Below are 18341 nucleotides of genomic sequence, written 5' to 3' on the forward strand. Positions count from 1 at the left end.
AGGGTTTAACACAGCATGTACTGTACAGCCCATGTCCTCCCCCAGCTTAGTGTGCTCTCTTCAGCCTCAGACCCCCACCGCGCCTCCATGCCACCACAGCTCCTCTGCATCCACGCACCCTCCCAGCTCCGCACCCTCCACGGTGCCAGGTCAGCGCATCATGCCCAAGCAGCAATCCCCGTGTTTCCCTCAGCAGGAGCATTGAATTTGAATATAATAAAAGTTATGGAAAGTTTCTGCTTTTTTCTTCTCTATCACCCTCAAGTCTCTATAAACTTTTTTTTTTCTTCATGAAGCAACATTTAACAATAAAACAAACAATACATAAACAAGACATAATAAGTGAATAAAATTGTGTATTCAACATATCTAAGTTGAATGAATCCCAATGTGGGATGTAAACATTAACGTTATTTCATAAGAAGAAAAAAGGCCATCCCACCAAACCCTTCTTCATTATGTTGTGCATGTGGCACCTGCTTCTGCCCCACACAAAAATCCACTTCAAACAGAATTTGACAAAAGGTAGTATAAGTAACTCCCTCAAGATTCCATTAGAAGAGATGACTGGGGAAGACACAAAGAACCCATTAATTTAGGTCCCAGCACAGTCAAGGCTGAAGCAAGAGTTTAACCTTTGACATAAAAGATCTATGTTATTCTCATGTATACTTCAAAAATCAGACACCAGCAAGTCCTACCACAAGATACACCAATATGGAAAAATAAGATTTGTTAGTTCTCCTGCATGTGATGCTACGTTTCTATTTAAATGGCAACATGAAAACCATCTCCCATATACTAATTTTATTATTCTCCTCATAAAACATAATGAAACTGTTGTTCCCCTTAACTGTTCACTTGAACTTACCTGTATTACAAGGATTTGGTTTTATTATTATTAAACAGGTAAAAAACAACTGCTTGGAAAATGGCTTAGTCTGTAAAATCACATCTGTAATACAGGGACATACACGGTATACACATACTTTATAGACTGAGCCAGAATATTCTTTTTCTTTTCAACTACCTAGTCATGAATGACTTCAAGTAAAATATTTTTACAATAACATTGTGTGTTTTAATACTTACACATACAAAACCAGCTGTAAGCAAACTATATTCAAGAAAAGATAATTGCTTCCTCAGAATGCTTTAAAAAAATCAAAATTGTGCAAGGATTAAGGCCTCTTCCATCTGTCCTATAGATAACTATATCCTACAGCTTGGACACATCCAATTTGTAATCCTGAACCGAACAGAGATAAATCCGTAAGGCATTTCAGTCTCTTCTTTCCTTTGGGGTAGCAGGGGGTGTGTGTGGAAATAAGCATTTCTAGGGCTATGTCTTCGAGGGTGATTAAGTACTCCTCTCCATTCATGTTTCGTTATTTCAGCAGTCGTTTTCTCTTTTTCAGAAGTGCATCTCGAAGAGCCAGCTAAATATGAAAAAAGGAGTGGAATATTCAGGTAAGGAGAACATTAAGTAAGGAGACAACATCACTACTACATCAACAACCCTCTTCAATTTCTTCAGCCTCAGAGAAAAACACTAATAGCTTATCAGCTAAAACTGGCCAACACTAACAACTACAGTGGCAGAAACCCTGTGGTTATTTAGCTAAACTCGATAGTACAATTAAAGAGCTGGGCTTCAAAAAAAAAAATCAAAATGTTTCAGTACACCATTAGCAAATCCTATACAATGAAAAAGATTAAGAGTGACGTGATCTGTTCTTCCACTGACTCATATTCAATTAGAAGAAACCAAAAAAACCTCAGTCCAGCTGAGAGGTAAATAGGATTAAATGGCGTTTTTTGAGAGAGTATTAAAAAGCTTCTTTTCAAAGGGGGGAAGGAGGGATGCTAGAATTTTTACAAGTGCCATATCACTCTAAAGAGATTTTGGTGTGTATTTCAGGCATGTTTTAATTGGTAAGGGGATCTAGCTCTGGACTATAGACAACAGTCCATTTTAATCTACCAGTGAGGGCAGCAGAATGCAGTAGCCTACAACTACAGTACTCCAACCTTCTTTTAACAATTATTTTCAAATTACTGTCCACAGAAGTGATGCTGTGTCCTAACTTCCATGAAAAAAAAGTATGAAAAAAATTCCTCTTTCACTATTTAGCTGTTACACTTAAACTCAAAACATTATTCAGGAGTAAGGACTGAAACCATTCAAGATGGCTTTTTAGAAAGTGAGCCAAGTGTAAGACTCACTGTAAACAGCAGTTTCCTAAAAGTGCCTGAATTGTTGATTTGTAACATTTTTTGTGTGTTTTGAGAGCTGGGTTAATGTAATCAGCCTTATTTGAGGTGAGGCAGAATGATGGCAATTAAAAAGACTACAGAATATATTAGTCCAAGTCTTCCTGTTTAACAGAAACACTTGAGACTATAAACAGTTTTGGTCTTGCTGCTTTTAAGGCAACATATTGGAGACGACTACACATTATTCTAACGATACGATCCTGGAAACAACTCACAAAGGAGAGTTTGTAAAAGAAGCATCTGAATGCACACTAGCACAAGACAGAACCTAGCAAGAAAACACAGAAGCTAACACCACACAGAAACAAGACCACTGCATAACTGGATTATTCTAGAAGTTTTCTTGGAACGTGTTCAAACGAGTTCAATTTTATAACACCCTGTAAAACCCTCAACTGGCCATCTGCCAGGTTAGATAAAAGGATTTTAAGGCAGATTCTTGTTGTTAGCACAGACTTACCCTGCGCCAAGGTGAAACACAGCAGAGCAAAGCAATACACCTCCACCAATGTTCTGGCAACAGCTACCACACACAGTTCAGGCTCTCCCCAGCTGAGGTGCATCACAGGAGCAGGGGAGCTCCCTCTCCACACCCCACTCTTGCCAGCTCACCTAACCTCAGTCATCTGGGGGAGCTACGCAGGCTCCCTGCCCAAGACCTTCAGCAGGAAGGTCATCCCCTTAAGTTTCTGCCTTGCCTTCTAGATATCCCTTCAGCTACCCTTGGCATGGACGCCTGCGGGAACACACAGTAAGAGGACTGCCAAATACATGTTTGTGGCTCGTATACCGTTTCACAAGGGCTGTGGCCAAGCTTATAGCTGAGGAAGCAGAAGTGGGCAGGGGCTTCACGGCTAAGAACAGCGTATTGTGAAATTACAGTGGCAGGCTAAACTGAAGTGATATTTTTTCTAAGTAGTTTCAAATAGGTAATAAACAGCATTTATGTCTGTTCTTTGAGTACATTTGTGACAAACTATTAATGACCTCAAGGCCAGGACAGACAAGTCCATAATATGACAGTAACAGGAGAAAGGTCAACAAAGGAATTTAGAGTGAAGAAACACACTAAAAGCTTGTCCTGAAAAACAAGTCCTCCACATCAGGGAAACATTTCTTCTATCACAGGATTATAGTCAGGGTTCTAATACAATCTGCTTTCATTTATATAAAGGAAAACAAACCACATTATCATTGCCTTTTAACCTACACATGACTTTGCAACACAGCTTGGTCCTCAATGCATGTTAAAGAGGAAAGGCTGACAAAAGCATTCTTCTTCACCACAGCCTCCAATATATCTTCTCTGGGGCAGGATTCAAGGGAAGCCACCTAGCCCACAGTCTTTTCCAGCAATTAAACCATCAAAGGAAACAACGATGACTTAAGGCACAGGATACACAGCACTTCACCCACATTGTAAGTTTACTGCTCAGACTGTCCCATCTATTTTCATCATTAAACATTACCTGTTTCTCCCTGAAAGACCGCTTATTTTTCGTCCGGACACTATGGCTATATCTCATCATCATGAAGTTCTTGTGCTTTTTCTTTTCTTTGTTGGAAGAGCTGGCAAATGGGTTAATTCTTGTTTTCTTTTTCACAAATTCTTTTCTGTCTGTTTTTCCAGCCTATAATAGATAACATAATATAATAAGAGGGTGTCATTTTCCTTTCCCTACAGTTAACATTGGCTGCTAAGGTGACAGGTTCTATGGCAGTGACAATAACTGCAGTTTCACTGTGACTTTCTATGTATGTTGCATGCATTCTACCATGCTGGCTCTGTTTCTTAAGTCACAGTGAAAACTGGGTGTGTCCTCATTTTCACTGTCACCTGTAACCAGCAAGAGGCTGTTACAGTCAAGATGCAACAGCAAAAATACATTTCTCGAAACTCAGATGACAGCTGGGTACTCATCTTACAGATGCAACCCCACCACCTCCTCCTTCTGTAGGAGACAAAAACATAAACCCAAATCTAGAAAGAAAGAGGATATTAAATAGCCCAGATCCTCACCATTGCAGTTGCCAGTCTGGTCTCCTTGTCTGATTTAGGCTTCTTATGCAGATGTTCAATATCTCTGAGTGAAAGCAACTCTCCCCTATACACACCAAAATCCAACAAAAGGTCATCATACACAAAACATCATCTGGCAAAAAAACCAAGATGCCCTCTTGACCCTTTGTCTCTCACCCATTTCTTACGCCACTGCCTTTCTATAAGCTTTCACACAGGCACTTCTTGTTCTCTCAGGCTAATCCTCATGCTTGGAACAACCCTTACAAGTCTCTCATTACTGCTTTTCAAGTCCTGCTTCATCCACAAAGTTTAAGAAACTTTGGAGATAATAACCATGCAACTACTGCTGCAAAACACCCCCAGATCCCTATTGGTCTGAACAAGCAAAACAGTCTCATAGTTCCCATCAGCCCCTCTTGTCTTTTCTCCCAGATATAAACAAATCCCCCAGGCCAGGATCCATTCCAGGCTGTTTGCCACCTGTCACCAGGGGGTACTGACCAACAGCAGAGCTCTGTGCCCTGCTGCAGTTAAAAACTGTATCATCACATTATAGGGAAAAGAAAGCACTCATCAGTAGTCCATATCCTACCTGCTCTCCTCCTCTTCATCATCTATTTCAATATTTTTCCTCTTTGCAGATTTGCCAGGTGCAGAATTAAGTTCTTTGGAAAGCTGGGCAAGACGTATTTTGTGGAATTCTTCTTGAGTTAGCAGCCTGCTTGTACTGACTGCTGCAGCTTTGGCTTTTCGTTCCTCTATGGGCATACTTTTCACCTTTTCTGCCTTTTGAAAAGAAGTACAAAAGAATCATGATTCAGCTTGCCTCTCAAATACCTATGTAGGGGCAATACTTTTGTGAAATCCAGCAGCCAGTTGTTAGGATTCTTCATAGTCTTATCCAGCACATAGCATTAGAATAACAAAGTACATCCACTCCTTATTTCAGAGTGAATAAAAGCACTCGTGTAAATATCACAGCTTTAAAGAATTTAGCACTGGGACAGAATTCCCCATCTCTCCCCCTCACCCTAACAACGAGCATACTTCAGCACAGGTGCTAAATAGTCCTCCAACATCGCTGATCTCGGTCAAGGAACTTTGCAGCCCTGTATAGTTATTTATGAGCAGTCACGACAAGGTACAGAGCAAGAGAATCCGGTCTGCTATTAAAAAGACTCATTTATATTTGGGGAGAAGACACTTAGAACTCACTATTTCTTGTTGCTCCTCATCTGAGGAGTGATGCACATCAATCCATTCTCCATCTTCATTATCATCTTCCCCACTCAGACTAGCGCTTTCCCATCCATCTGCTTGGGGAAGAAGTGCACAGAGCTGTTAATACAGTCAGCTAACTTGAGTTTGAAATTACTTAAGACTGGATTGCAAGCTCTCACTGCCTTGTATTACCATTTATGCCCATGGACATGCTTACCAAACAGGCAAGCTAAAGGGTCTCAGCATCCCAGCCTTAGAACTACACAGACATTACAAAGGCATGAGATACTTCATATATCTGATCGCTATTTGCTAATGATTTTTAGAAGACTTCCACAGTTGAACAGACCAGCAGCTCTGATGCTTTCCCACTGGCAAGTTGAGCTACCAAATTCTATCTGGCTTGCAACTGATTCAGAGCTGTGCAAAAAACGTCAGCTTTGCTTTCTCAGGACACCCACATCACATGCACATTCAGTTATGACACCGATTTTTATAGTGATAACTGCATATGGCAGTGTGAGATTTTTCAAAATGCACACAGACCTCCCCTTCGAAAGGCTGCTTAAAACAGCTGGTGTGTTTTGTCATTACTGTGAGCTGCAGTCACCTTAACACATTTATTTATTATGAGCTTTCAACAAACCTGGAAAAATGGTGATCAGAGCCTCTACAGGAGATGCATTTATGTTCACCTCATTCACTCAAAACCAGGCCAACCATAGGAAATACACAAAGCAGCTTGCAACAAGCCAGCATGACAGCAAGCTGTACCATAATGCTACGCTTTGCAAAGCTTAACTCTCATCTGAAGTTAAAGATCCTCAAAACAATTTGGGACAGTCTCGGAAGAAACACAGTAGTTTACAGATGCTAGTCCTTGTAACACTGTGTAGTAATGGTGTTCCCCGCTCTCTGCCATCTAAACCAAGGAAGAAAGCAATGCAATTACAGCTGTTACTTTCTGCAGTATGTGCACTGCTCTTCTTCACTGTTGGTCAAACTGAAATGCTAAAGTTACCAGCTTCAGAAACCAAAGAAGATTGTTAATACTAATCACTGCATTCACATGCTTAAGACACATGACAAATTAGGTGTTTATTCCTCCTGTACACCTCCACGCAGTATCTCCAATGGCCTCAGGCTTGATTTGCCAAACTGTTCTGGCTTGACTTTCAAACTTTTTTTTCCTGATTCAGGCAGAGGTTCCAAGTTGCGTGGAACACACAGGAAGTGAATTTAAAAAGCCAAATGCTATTTCAAAGTACTATTTTAGCGTTTTATAATATGCAACAAAACCTTGTCTTTAGGATTAGCTGTACACAGGAAGTTTCATAGCTATACAATGTCTGTCCCTCTGCTTTTCCATCCCTCGGTGTCTATCATACCAAGCAACACACGGTAACAAACGTCACGGGATAAATTGCACTTACTTGAGAATAACATCAGTGCTTCGTAATGGACAAATACAGACATGTGCGAGCCATGCAGCATGTGACAGCAGCAAATGAAACACACAGACAGAAAGTTTTATATGCAAATAAAAATCTTAGTGACAGTGATGCTCAAAATAGAAGTGGTAAAAAAAAAAAAAAAAAAGGCCAACCTTCCTCTTGGGTTCCTTCCTTTTCCTTTTGACTCTCAACATCCAGTACTTCTGCTCCTGGAATATAATCTTTGGCATCCAGTTCTCCATATTCATGAATCCTGGCTTCCAATGAGGCCTCAGTAGGCTTACCCTATAAGTTAAGAAAAAACATGTTAAGCAGTCTTCTATTTCAATGCCCACAAGTCCATGAAGAAATCTGGGTGAGAGGAAAAAATAAAGATTTGTGGGTGGAAAAGATAAATGCTGCCTGATGAAATAAGAAAAGATCAAGATAGTCAAGGTCCTCTAGCACAATCCTCCTGTCAATGTTTGGTAAACTGGAACTAAAGAAATCTTTAAATAAGAGCACACCACATCAAAAGGCAGCAAGGGAGCAGGCAGGGGAAGAATGCAAGCATGATTGCACCTCATTCTCAAGAGGCTATAAGACCAGTTACCATTTTTGAGCACGTGAGCATACGTTTACTGTGAATGCAATGCACATAAACCAACACCTACCCTGAATTTCTTCTGCAGCATCTCTGGATTCAGAGAGCGGAAAAGGTGTATCAGAGTTCTTGCAGACATCATCACATCTACCAAAAAAAAAAAAAGAAAAAGTCCAGAAAAGCAGAATGCTGAGCAAACTGAAAGCCCACTCAGATAATCAGTATTTACAGCCTGCTCATGGTTCTTCTGAAGTTATTGCTCTGATGCAGGACCCAGCTCTTCCTTAGGGCTAAATCTTTATTAGCAAGCACTTTGTCTTCTTTAGTTTTGTCTACAATTTCCCCTGCCATAACAACCCTTGACTGTTTTGTCTCCTACATATATGCACTCAAAATACAGATAAATGCAACAGATATTGAAAATTATACCTCTCAGCCTACACAAAAGCAATTAAGGCGTCATTATTATGAAGGCTATAACAATAGAGGACAAAAAAAAAGATTTAGAAGTCATATCCATGTAATATACTTACTTTTATTTTTATGAGTCTTGTACTGAACTAGGTCTTGAAGCAGATCTTCAGTCATCGCTAACGGACATCTTGCAGTGATTTCTTTTATTGCATTGATTCTAAAAAAATTGGAAGTGAATTATTTTCTGAACACCGCAGCTGGGAGAGACTCCCACTGGCCCAATAATAAAGTTAATTACCTGGAACTTGAAGAACCTCATACAGAATTCATACAACATTTAGTATAGCAAGAGAGGAGAACATCACAAGGACCTCTCCTTGCACAAGGGTTCTCTAAAGCCCTCCATCTTTAGCCCATACTCTGCTCTCCAGCTATTATTTTGTCTGATCCTAGGCCTCAGGATTCTGCAACTGAAGTCTGGGTTCAGGCATACTGGAAAAGCAGTCAAACAGTCATCAAGCCAAGGGAAAAAAAAAAAAAAAAAATCTAGACACTCCTCTCCTACATTTACTGATCATGCTCTACTCCATTTACACCAGAACTTTCACAAATACCTCTCATGACTAGTCAAAGAAAGTACATTACAATTTCACTAAGAGCAACATTTAAATTTGTTGCCAGTAGTGAAATTTCATCCACAAAACATCAAAATTAAAGAGTCCTGAACTATGATGGTAGCCATTCACTGAGTATATACAAATATATTAATTCACAGACAAGAGGTCTGCCCTCAAAGTAGAAATAACAATATCCAGGAAGGAAGAAAAATACAAGACCAAACAAGACAGCAAAAAACCCCACACATCATCATGAAATCTAGAAAAGTTAAGTCACAGCACTAAGCACAGAAACCCATCATTCTAGGGAATTTAAAGCACTGCCAACAAAAATAAGGAAAGTTTATGCTGAGGTACTGTCCTAACTTGTTTTTATTCAAGCAGGTTCTTGAATGCGTACTATGAATAACAGTTGCAGGTGGTTTAAAAAGAAAAGTATTTTTTCACATTCAGAGAGAGTTTTACAGATTTTGTAAGATTCTGTACCCACCCTACAGTCATGACCTCCCCAGAATTCTTGTCAGTGACAAAGTTGTTGGCAATGGTCATTAACACTGACTGGATAATCTGAAAATAAGAAAAAAAGGTTCAATTTAACGCATATTTAATAAAATTGTGAAAATTATTACACATTATTAACAGAGCCCTTTTCATAGAAAGGCCGAGCTCAGGACTTGTCACTATAGCCTGCAAATATTCTCTAGATACAAATTCTCTTGCAGATATTAAGACATCAGACATTGGTTTGGTTTTTTCCCCCTTTTACAAAAAACAATCCCTTGGAACTTGCAGAAGTAGCCAAAATTACCATAAGCTTTTAAAGACAAAGGGTGTGACCAGATTCTCTTTCCCCCCTCCTGACAAATGCACTCAGTTTTATTTCCACACTGGCCTGCTATTCATTTTTAAGATCACCGAATATAGGTGGCGTACTGACCTCAGGTGGTACTAGCTGGTGTGAAGCCTGTGCAGCAAACAGAAGAATCTTTGTCACTTCTGGAAGATAAGAAAAGTGGAAAGAAGATGCCAAGTATATTGCTGCAGTTTACTCTGGCCAGTAAACACATCCACTGGAACAGCTAACCCAACAAGTTGCTCAGTCTAAGTCTCAAAGCCATTTTGGTCTGAATGTATTTGGGACAACTGTTTTCTTCTCTCCCATCAGGCATCAGGAACTTGTCTGGTCTCCACCCCAGCAGCAGTGCAGGCCCTTAATAACCAGCTAAGATGATAAAAAATGCTCAACAACTACAGTGAAACACCAGTAAAACAATGCAACGAAAGGCAGTCCTGCTGTACTCAACCAGTCAGGATTTGCAATGAACTAGGGACTCTGTAGATTAATTTTATTCCATCGCTGGCGTTTCTCAAATGCTCAGGTAAGGAGCACCGAGTGCACACAGAGCTTCCAAAAGCATCCAAAGCACTTTGCACTTCTGGCAGTCATGGCCTTTCACCCCCTTCATCCACACTCTCTGGACTAATCCTACTTCCTACTAAAGTTACTGCTACTTATTCTTTTATAGCAGCACTTTTAAAAACTGACTGTAGGTGTGACATGACAGACCAGCAATGTTATCTACTAGTAGCTACTTACCTCTCTGATGGGGCTGTAGGAATCTCTGAACAAAGGGGTAGAAATTAAAAAGAAAAAGCTGCAGGAAAGAAGTAACAGATTAGCTTACTGTCTTCTAACTTGAGATCACATTCATAGGCTGATATGCTGTAAACCAATCTATTCTCTACAGCGTGCTCTCAAATGCCTTGGCTTGTATTGCTTGACACATTGTCCTGTCTTGAGTTTGATAAGTGTGGAGATCAGGAAATTACTTGGACAAAGGAAATACAAAGCTCAACCCCAAACTTTGTGAAATCCAGAATTCAAATTAGGGCACTCTGCTGTGCAATCCTACAATGTGCCACTGACCTTTGCCTTGGGGACACAATCTTCTCTCCCAAAACAGAAAGAAATTCCAGTAATTTTCATCACACTTTGGCTGTACCTCAGAGAGCACTGTTCATGAGCAATAGCTGGACTCCTTCGAAAAGCCCTTCTCCTTTGAAGGACCTCCCAGGAGCACACAGGTCTTGAAAAAAACATGTTCTCCTAGGAGACAGCTCAGCTATTCCAGACCAACAGCCTTCTCTAGCAGAGCTCACTAAGTTCCACACAAGTCCACACTACTACACCATCCATGAGGCACACCAGCAGCTACTTCACCACACATACACAATTTTCAACATATAGAAAAATTAAACCTAATTTTTCCAGAGACACAAGGCATGTCATCACCCAAACCAGGCTGGCTACCATTAGACCGTTATAAAATTATCAGAGTATGTACCTCGTGTATTCCAACTAGCCTAGATATTAGGTCCATGAGCATCATCTTCACTTCAAATCGTTCCTTACAGTTTTCCAGCTGCTTCAGCAGTTTTTCTGCAAAGTCTAGAAGAAGCAGCAATAGATTTGTGGTATACATCAACCGCACAATGCAGAACTCAGATAGCATTACAAAGGCAGTTAATTTGGTTTGGGTTCTTATAAGCCCCAGTGCCCTTGCACAGAAGAAATTAAAGGTGACCAGAGCATTTCTCCCAGTGGGTTATTTTAATTCTGCCTAGGTCTAAAGCTGTGCACAGGTTCAGCAGAGAAGAAAACCAGTAAAAGTTCCACAACACAAGCAGCACAGGGTCAGTATTAAAGCTAGGGTTTTTTACATATATTTTGGGTTCATCTGAAAAACAAAATCCCCAGAGGTTCACTAGATCAAACTAAGACCAAGTCGAGTTATATTGAACAAACAGGAAATAAAAATAATCAGACTAGTATTAGAAATCCATTTTTGAAGGGGTAAGCCAAAGAAACCATATTAGATAAACTACTCCCTGTTCACCAAAGCATGGCCCTCATGTGCAAGAAGGAGAGCCACATCCTGATCTGTAGGAACCTGAAGCAGATAATATTGCTCCTTCCTTGTCTGACTACCTACAAGTGTTCCACTATGACAAGCACAACAGGGCTGATCTCACTTTTCTGAAGTGCTATGAAACTCCAGGATAAAGTACACTACAAGTTGATGTGACAAATGTTGTCACATTTGTATCTACTTGACACTCATTCTCCTTGCAGAGTTGTGTCTAAGCTTCAGTGTCCAGATTAACACGTAACTTGAAAAAAGACTAAATGTGATGTGTGCTTACCTTGGGGATCATGAATCAAGTGAATAGCAGAAAAATTGAACACCTCTGGCTTGTTCTTCTTCTTCTGTTTCTGTATGACACAAAATGAGTGAGGGAGACATTTTTTTCTTTCCACAAAAAAGCTGCATGTGCTTCAGTTTCAGGCTGCTATTAAAAGCAGCTATTTACCATTCTTCTCTTCAAAAAGAGGCGATTTAATTTTAACAACTATTACTCTTTTCAACTGCACAGGATTTTCTGATACCTGACTTAAGAGGCAACTGGAGCTGCATTAAAAAGACAGCACATGCTTTAAAGTAGGGGACCACACAAAGTGTAACTTAGGCTGTTTCAAAACAGCTCTCTTCCAGGCAAACACAGCATATGCCTGGCCAGTGGATGCTACAACACTTCAGGACCTTCACACAGAAGACATGACAAAAGGTAGCTAAACCAACAGAGCAACAAGATTTCTGCATTTGAAGGATTAAGCTAAAATCCTGGCAAGTCAAATGCAACCCTCCCCACCTTGAGAACCTTCATCGCTTTTTCCAGTTTCTTCTTGCGCTTGGTGGTTTTCTTGTTGGTTGCATAACGCACCATCAGATCTCGGGCTGTGGGAACATCGTCCTTGAGAAAAAATGCAAGGATAACAAGACTCAGGTGACATCAGACTTCAAATGGGAATCAGAGAAACAAAAAGCATCAATATTTTTCAGGATCATGTACTTTATTTGAAAACTCTCTTTCCTCCTAAATTTCACCGTAGAGCGATACTAGCATTTAAAATCCCAATTCCACAAAACTAGATACATACGTACACATAAGAGAGTCTACTGACACTTTACAGCACATCACCACAGTAGTTTTTACAGGCAGTTAATTAGAGAGTAGTCACAGACAAATAATGATACTCTGTATTAGGAGGTTCTAGACTGAAATCCTGGTAGGTTATCAGCCTTCTCAAAGTAGCTTAACTATGCTCATTTGTACATAAATGGGAAGTGGAGCACAAAAGAGAAAACTGAAGACAAACCAGACAGCTAAAAAATTAAACCAACTTCCAATACACCAGGTGAAACCCTCTTCCCACAACTCCACATTACATATCTAGCAATTCATGTCTTCACAAACCAGACTGACCAACTCCTGCTTAGGTTTTCGAAGTGAGTTGGTTCCTTCACAGGAGGAGGAAAGCAAAGGAACTCTTGGCATCAGTCTTTAGACAGACAGCAAATGCATCCTGCTGTCTCAGTTGGGGCCAGCTGTCAAAAACACTGAACTTTTGGGAAAAAACAAACATATGGAGGAAGGAAGAGGGAAAACTAAGTAACACAGAATCAGACAGATTGGCAGAGCCAAGCTCAACAGAATGATAGATGTATTAGACCTTGAAGAACACAGAAGATTTAATCACAACACCCACCTCAGATTCTGAGTCACTGTCTTGTTTCTCATCTTCATCTCTTCCAAGAAAGAACTTCAAACTAGCAACTAGTACCTAAAAAACAAAGTAAGTTTATGCTGGGCAGGACAAACTGACAACAGTATTTCCAACAGTCCTACACCCACATCGGAGGTATGCAAAGACTATCCCAATTTTTTACAGGCATAGATAGGAACAGAAAGCAGAACAAGTCATGGCCTGAAAGCCATGAAGTGTTTTAGACACAGTCAAATTTTGCTGCACATTCTCAACAGTCAGAAGCACACAGAGTCAAAAAGCACCTGGGCTTCCACAATGCATGGAACAAGCTTAACAATTCAAATTCTCTTCCTATCATTCTGCAAAGCAATTTCAAACTCATTGCTCCATGCCAACATTATCAGGAGCTCCTGCACAGCTGATACCTCAGACAGTGCTCAGAACTCCGAACTTTTAGTAATTTACAGGGGTTTACTGGTAAGGTTTTTTTGTTAGTTTTGGTTGGCTGTTTTTTATTGAATGGAACAGCTTTAAGTTCTTACACTATGAAAGCCCAATCTCAAATCATAACACAAGTTTTTCAACCTCCAGTGCTGCAGAACTGATACATGACAGAAGGCCCAAGATTTACTCAAGCCCCAGACAGGATAGCTGCTCTCTTCACAGTTAACAAATGAAAGCCTTACAGTGCTGCTAAGGAGATGATATTCTGACAGTCTCTTCTGAGTAACAGTGGAAAGTACACCTACCCTCCCCACATCAGCCTTCACTTTAACATAAGCTTCTAATTCCACTGCTCTGTACTTAAGAATCAAATGCTGCCTCCTCCCACAACACAAGTGGTATTTTGAAAATAAAACATGCAAAAACCAAGTCATCAGTGAGGCTTGTTAACAATTACAAAATAATAAGCTGCAGCCACAGGAAAGAGGAAGCCTAGGTTACATCCAGTTTCATCAAGTGATTTTTGTTCTCACCTTTGTCACTTTTGAAAAGCAGGCAGTTGTGATGACATTTACTGTTTTGGCATCATTCCTGGAATAGAACAAAACATCACTCTCTAAAGTTCGGCAATTTCAAGTTATTCTCAGAAAATTAAGTCTCATGAAATGTGACTCCTAACAAGCAGGAAACTTCATTAGAATCAAATCTCTCAATGCTCCAAGTAGATTTGCAAAGAAGTTCCTGTAATTTTCTTTTATTCTCCTAATATAGCAGTAGCTTAATCTAAATCATCAGACACACTTACATTCCATCTAGGTCACACTGTGACTAAAGGGATACAAAGAATAAGCTCCAGTAATGGAGGACACGTTACCACTTTTTTCCGCCAGTAAAAAACAACCACCAAACCTCTGCTTGCTAAAAAAAAAAAAAAATCCACGCTCAATTCTAATGAGTATTAGAAAAGCAGCTGGAGAGTTCTGAGATAAAGTATGCTCTAAAAATAAGTTTCTAAGAAATAAAGCTACAGAAAATAATTTTTGTAGTAAGAAATAACCAAGTCTCACATACTTAGAAACGTGTTTTTTAAAACTGCAAAAGTCTTTTCCTTTTAGCAACACTAATTTTTTTCAGCAGTCCCTGTTTTTAGGGAAATAGTTCTCAACCCACTACTACACACACAAAATATTCTTAACAAAGCTGTTGTGACTTTTTATTTTTGCCATGGAATAGACAATAATTCCTTGAATGCTACACATGAAAACTCTTTACACCCAAATACACATCCTGTCTGCCAGCTGTGGTTTCCCTGCAATACATTGAAAGAGTAATGTTGCCATTCACACTCCAGCTTAACTCATGCTGACATCACCATGAACTCCTGAGTAAGAAAAGCAAGAACTGCCCCATTAGTGCTCTGCCACTAGTCTATGTTGCAGATAACCTAAGAAGCAGCAGGCACACTGCCCACCAACAATATCACTTGGCTGCATTTGTACAGTTCATTTCTGTTCAAGAACCAAGAAGAGCAAAGGAGTTATAAACTGGAGTGATTACAAGTCTTTTGCCTGATTTTACAGTTAAAAAAGCAAGAGGTAGTGAAGATACTACCATCTTCTCATGCAATTTACCACTGGGTAACACCTGCTCTAGCACTTTGTAACACAGCATGAAGATTGAGCAACGTATTAGGTACAAGACAGCAACTGAAGGTCCTCAGGGTGCTTTTACTCCTTTCAATGCTTATCTAGGCAACAATTTTTCAAGCTGCTATCTGCTAAAAACAGGAGCTATACAATAGCTTCACAAAAAAACCCACTCAAAGCACCCCTTAGATCAGTCATCTAGAATGACCTTACAGATTTAAGAAGAAAAAAACAAAATTCCTCTTTCCACTGTACCTCACAAGTTGTATGCTAATACTAGCAGCTTTTATGTAAAGGCTGAAAAAAGCGAGCTGCACACAGTTTTGGTTTTGAATGCAACACACACTACTTACATACCACCTTCAACTCAAACATCAAACATTCAACCTAAATAACTCTGAGACTTCACACAAGACAGTATTTCTTCCCAGCTAAATTCCATTCCGCAAAAACATAGTCCCACTGGAACACAAATAAGATAAATATATTTAAATCTCTGCCCTCTGCATTATATTTTGCACTACAGGCCACAAGTGATGTCAGGATGGCTGCCCCACAATTAATGGGAAATCAAATACAAGCCTGCCAGACCTACCAAATATTCCTCCTGTAAAGTTCAATCATCACATCCAGTGATATCTTGGCAGCAGTGGGATTGCTGTCTCTCAACATAGTGTACATGAAGTTCTGCAGGGTCTAAGAAAAAAGTTTGTAAACATGTCTTATTAGAAAGAAGTCTTTCACAGTATCAAGAGGTTAAATCGAAGTATATCTGAAAGCTAAAATACTTACTGTGTTCACTTTATTGTTTTTGTGTTTAGCATTGACATTCTTGATGTCCGACACGATGTGAGTATACAAAGTCTGTAAATTGAGATATAACAGGGAGTAAGCTATGCAAGTTATACAGAGAACAATGCAGACACATTAGTATTCCCCCAAAGCCTCTAAATACTAAAATGAGACCAAACTGATCACCACTAAGAATATTATTTTCTCTTTTAAGTTACAGTTGGAAAAACAAGAAGTTATCCTGTAAAGTCTCACATACGCTTTATTTTCATGCATTTGAAAAGCATGCTTAATTTACAGTACAGCAGAAAAATTAACAGCATCAAGTACTGCTTTAAAAAAATCCACTCCTGCTTCATTCAGGCATGTCCTGATGGCCTATTTAGTAATCCTGGTGGCAGAAAACAAAGATTTCCACTTTTACAGCAGAAAACCTGAAATACAGCTTTAACTAGCAGCTGGTTTGGTTTTAGTTGTTTTACTCAGAAGTTTTCACAAAGAATTCAGTAAGGCCTTCTCCTACAATGATATGTTTATGGTTTTCACCCACAGATACATTTGAGCTGCTCAGGCCATACAGGACAGGCCTACAGCCTACTACAGCATGTTTTACAGTCGAATGCTTCATTACTAATCAAACATACAGAGCAAATCTTGCCTCTGGCACTGTCAATCGCTGAAAAAGCAGAGCTACTTTAAACTTTCTTATTTTGTTATCAAGGAAAGGAGAACAGCTGCCTGCCAGCGCTTCATTACTTCTGACAAGTTGGTCAAAACCCACTGAAAATCAAGACTGTTTCTTGTAAGCATGATTTACTTTTCGTAAGAGCTTATCATGACACCGCAGCAGTTGAAAGAAGAGCTCCAGCAAACTTGTTGGATTTATTAGATTCTTGTTTCTCAACAAGATCAAAGCCTTGCAGAACGTCTGTAAGAGAAACAGGGAATCAGAACCAAAATTCCAATAATACTCTTCAGTTTCCATCATTATTAAAATACTAAAAAGCAAACTGTAAACTAATCTCACATGTAAAGAGCCTATTTTAACCACAAGACATGGTCTGCCCAAAACACCTTTTGGTTTAGGTCTTACCATGCGCAGGTCAGCATCCAGGACCGTGTGGTGGTAGGAGAGCAGCTCCTTCAGCTGCTGAGGAAAGCTGGCCATGTGTTCTGGGTAGCAGTGGGCAACCTGGGCAGAGACAGACCCAGCTGAACTCTCTAGCAGAAACCTTGGCTTATCTCATCACCCCAGGAAGGTGTGTTGATATGGTAAAAAAGCAATAAAACTATAAACGTTTTGCAATAATATAATATATACAAAAGTCAATGTCCGGATGTTAAGAGGTACGGTGCAAATAAAAAATCCTTTAAAAAAATTATACTAATGGTCAAAAAACCCCACCCCCTCGTGTTGCTGGAAACAGAAAAAACTGCTGCAGAAATCGTAGTCAATGAGCAACTCGTCAGCAACTCCGTCAAGGCTCTAACAGCAAAACGAGGTGAAACACAATCTGCCGTGGCCACTGTGCTCAGGGCAAAGACTCTGTGGCTGGCGAAGGGGTCAAGGCCGGCGCCCAAGCCACCCGTCAGAAGGGCAGAGGCTTACCTGTGCCAGGAACATCACCAGTTCAGCCAGTTCCTTACTGGGCTTGTCCGGTTGGAAGGTGAAAATCTCCACATGGGACTGGTAGTGGTGGTACTGCTGGAGGAACTGAGCACACACAGGGCGGTTGCTGAGCGGGACCGGCAACGCCTGACCCCCCCCCAGCTACCCCAAGCACTCCTCAGCTCCCCCCCCGCACCCCGGTACGGCCCCCTGCTGCCTCCCGCTCCGGGCCCCCGGCTCCGTACCTCTTCGGTGTAGGAGGTTGGATCCCGCTTGATGAGGTTCTGCAGCTGGGGCAGGTTACTGGGCAGCTTGTTTCCTTGGCGGCCCGACATGACGGCCCCGAGCCGAACCCGGCACGACCGCACTCACGCCAGCAAGCGACCGACCGCCACCTCCTCCTGGAACACGCGAGCTACCAGCTGGGCGCCGCCATCTTGGCCCGGCCCGCCCCGCCCCGCGCCCCCATCTTGGCCCGCCCCGCCCCGCCCGGCGCCGCCAAGGGACAAACTTCTGTGACAAGGACGTTCATCACGCAGGGAAAGGAGCCAGAAAAGCAGCTTCTCCTTAGCAACCCTTACTGCCAAAGGCTTTGGGCAACTCTGTCAAAGTTCAACAGTTTAGTGAACATAGCTTCCTCCTCTGCGGCTTT

The 18341-nt window shown here is 40.8% G+C and overlaps 1 protein-coding gene across 6 annotated transcripts; it reads right to left on the minus strand.

The window, feature by feature from the left end:
* Nucleotides 1–345: 345 nt before the first annotated feature.
* On the minus strand, nucleotides 346–18117 carry SDAD1 (SDA1 domain containing 1). 6 transcript variants are annotated; one of them, XM_074903932.1, is made up of 23 exons: nucleotides 17935–18117; nucleotides 17690–17794; nucleotides 17174–17272; nucleotides 16898–17008; nucleotides 16081–16152; nucleotides 15884–15984; nucleotides 14176–14233; nucleotides 13199–13273; nucleotides 12301–12402; nucleotides 11794–11863; nucleotides 10935–11038; nucleotides 10187–10244; nucleotides 9527–9585; nucleotides 9080–9156; nucleotides 8092–8189; nucleotides 7629–7705; nucleotides 7128–7260; nucleotides 6955–6972; nucleotides 5516–5613; nucleotides 4893–5086; nucleotides 4298–4382; nucleotides 3747–3908; nucleotides 346–1439 (listed from the first exon to the last, which is right to left on the minus strand). In XM_074903932.1, exons 1-23 carry the CDS (start codon nucleotides 18022–18024, stop codon nucleotides 1389–1391), a joined length of 2097 nt encoding a protein of 698 aa, XP_074760033.1. In that variant the 5' UTR covers nucleotides 18025–18117; the 3' UTR covers nucleotides 346–1388. The 6 variants fall into 6 exon arrangements, with proteins under 6 accessions (XP_074760033.1, XP_074760032.1, XP_074760035.1 ...); XM_074903931.1 differs by having other exon boundaries at nucleotides 5516–5616; XM_074903934.1 differs by lacking the exon at nucleotides 6955–6972.
* Nucleotides 18118–18341: the final 224 nt, after the last annotated feature.

This window comes from Athene noctua, chromosome 4 (assembly GCF_965140245.1).
Source record: "Athene noctua chromosome 4, bAthNoc1.hap1.1, whole genome shotgun sequence".
Taxonomy (NCBI): Eukaryota; Metazoa; Chordata; class Aves; order Strigiformes; family Strigidae; genus Athene; species Athene noctua.

Coding starts and splice junctions, on each gene's coding strand:
- SDAD1 (XM_074903931.1), bottom strand. CDS start 18,024: ATGTCGGGCCGCCAAGGAAACAAGCTGCCCAGTAACCTGCCCCAGCTG. Junction 17,795..17,934: donor CAACCTCCTACACCGAAGAG/GTACGGAGCCGG, acceptor GTGTGTGCTCAG/TTCCTCCAGCAGTACCACCA. Junction 10,245..10,934: donor GGCTAGTTGGAATACACGAG/GTACATACTCTG, acceptor TCTTTCCTGCAG/CTTTTTCTTTTTAATTTCTA.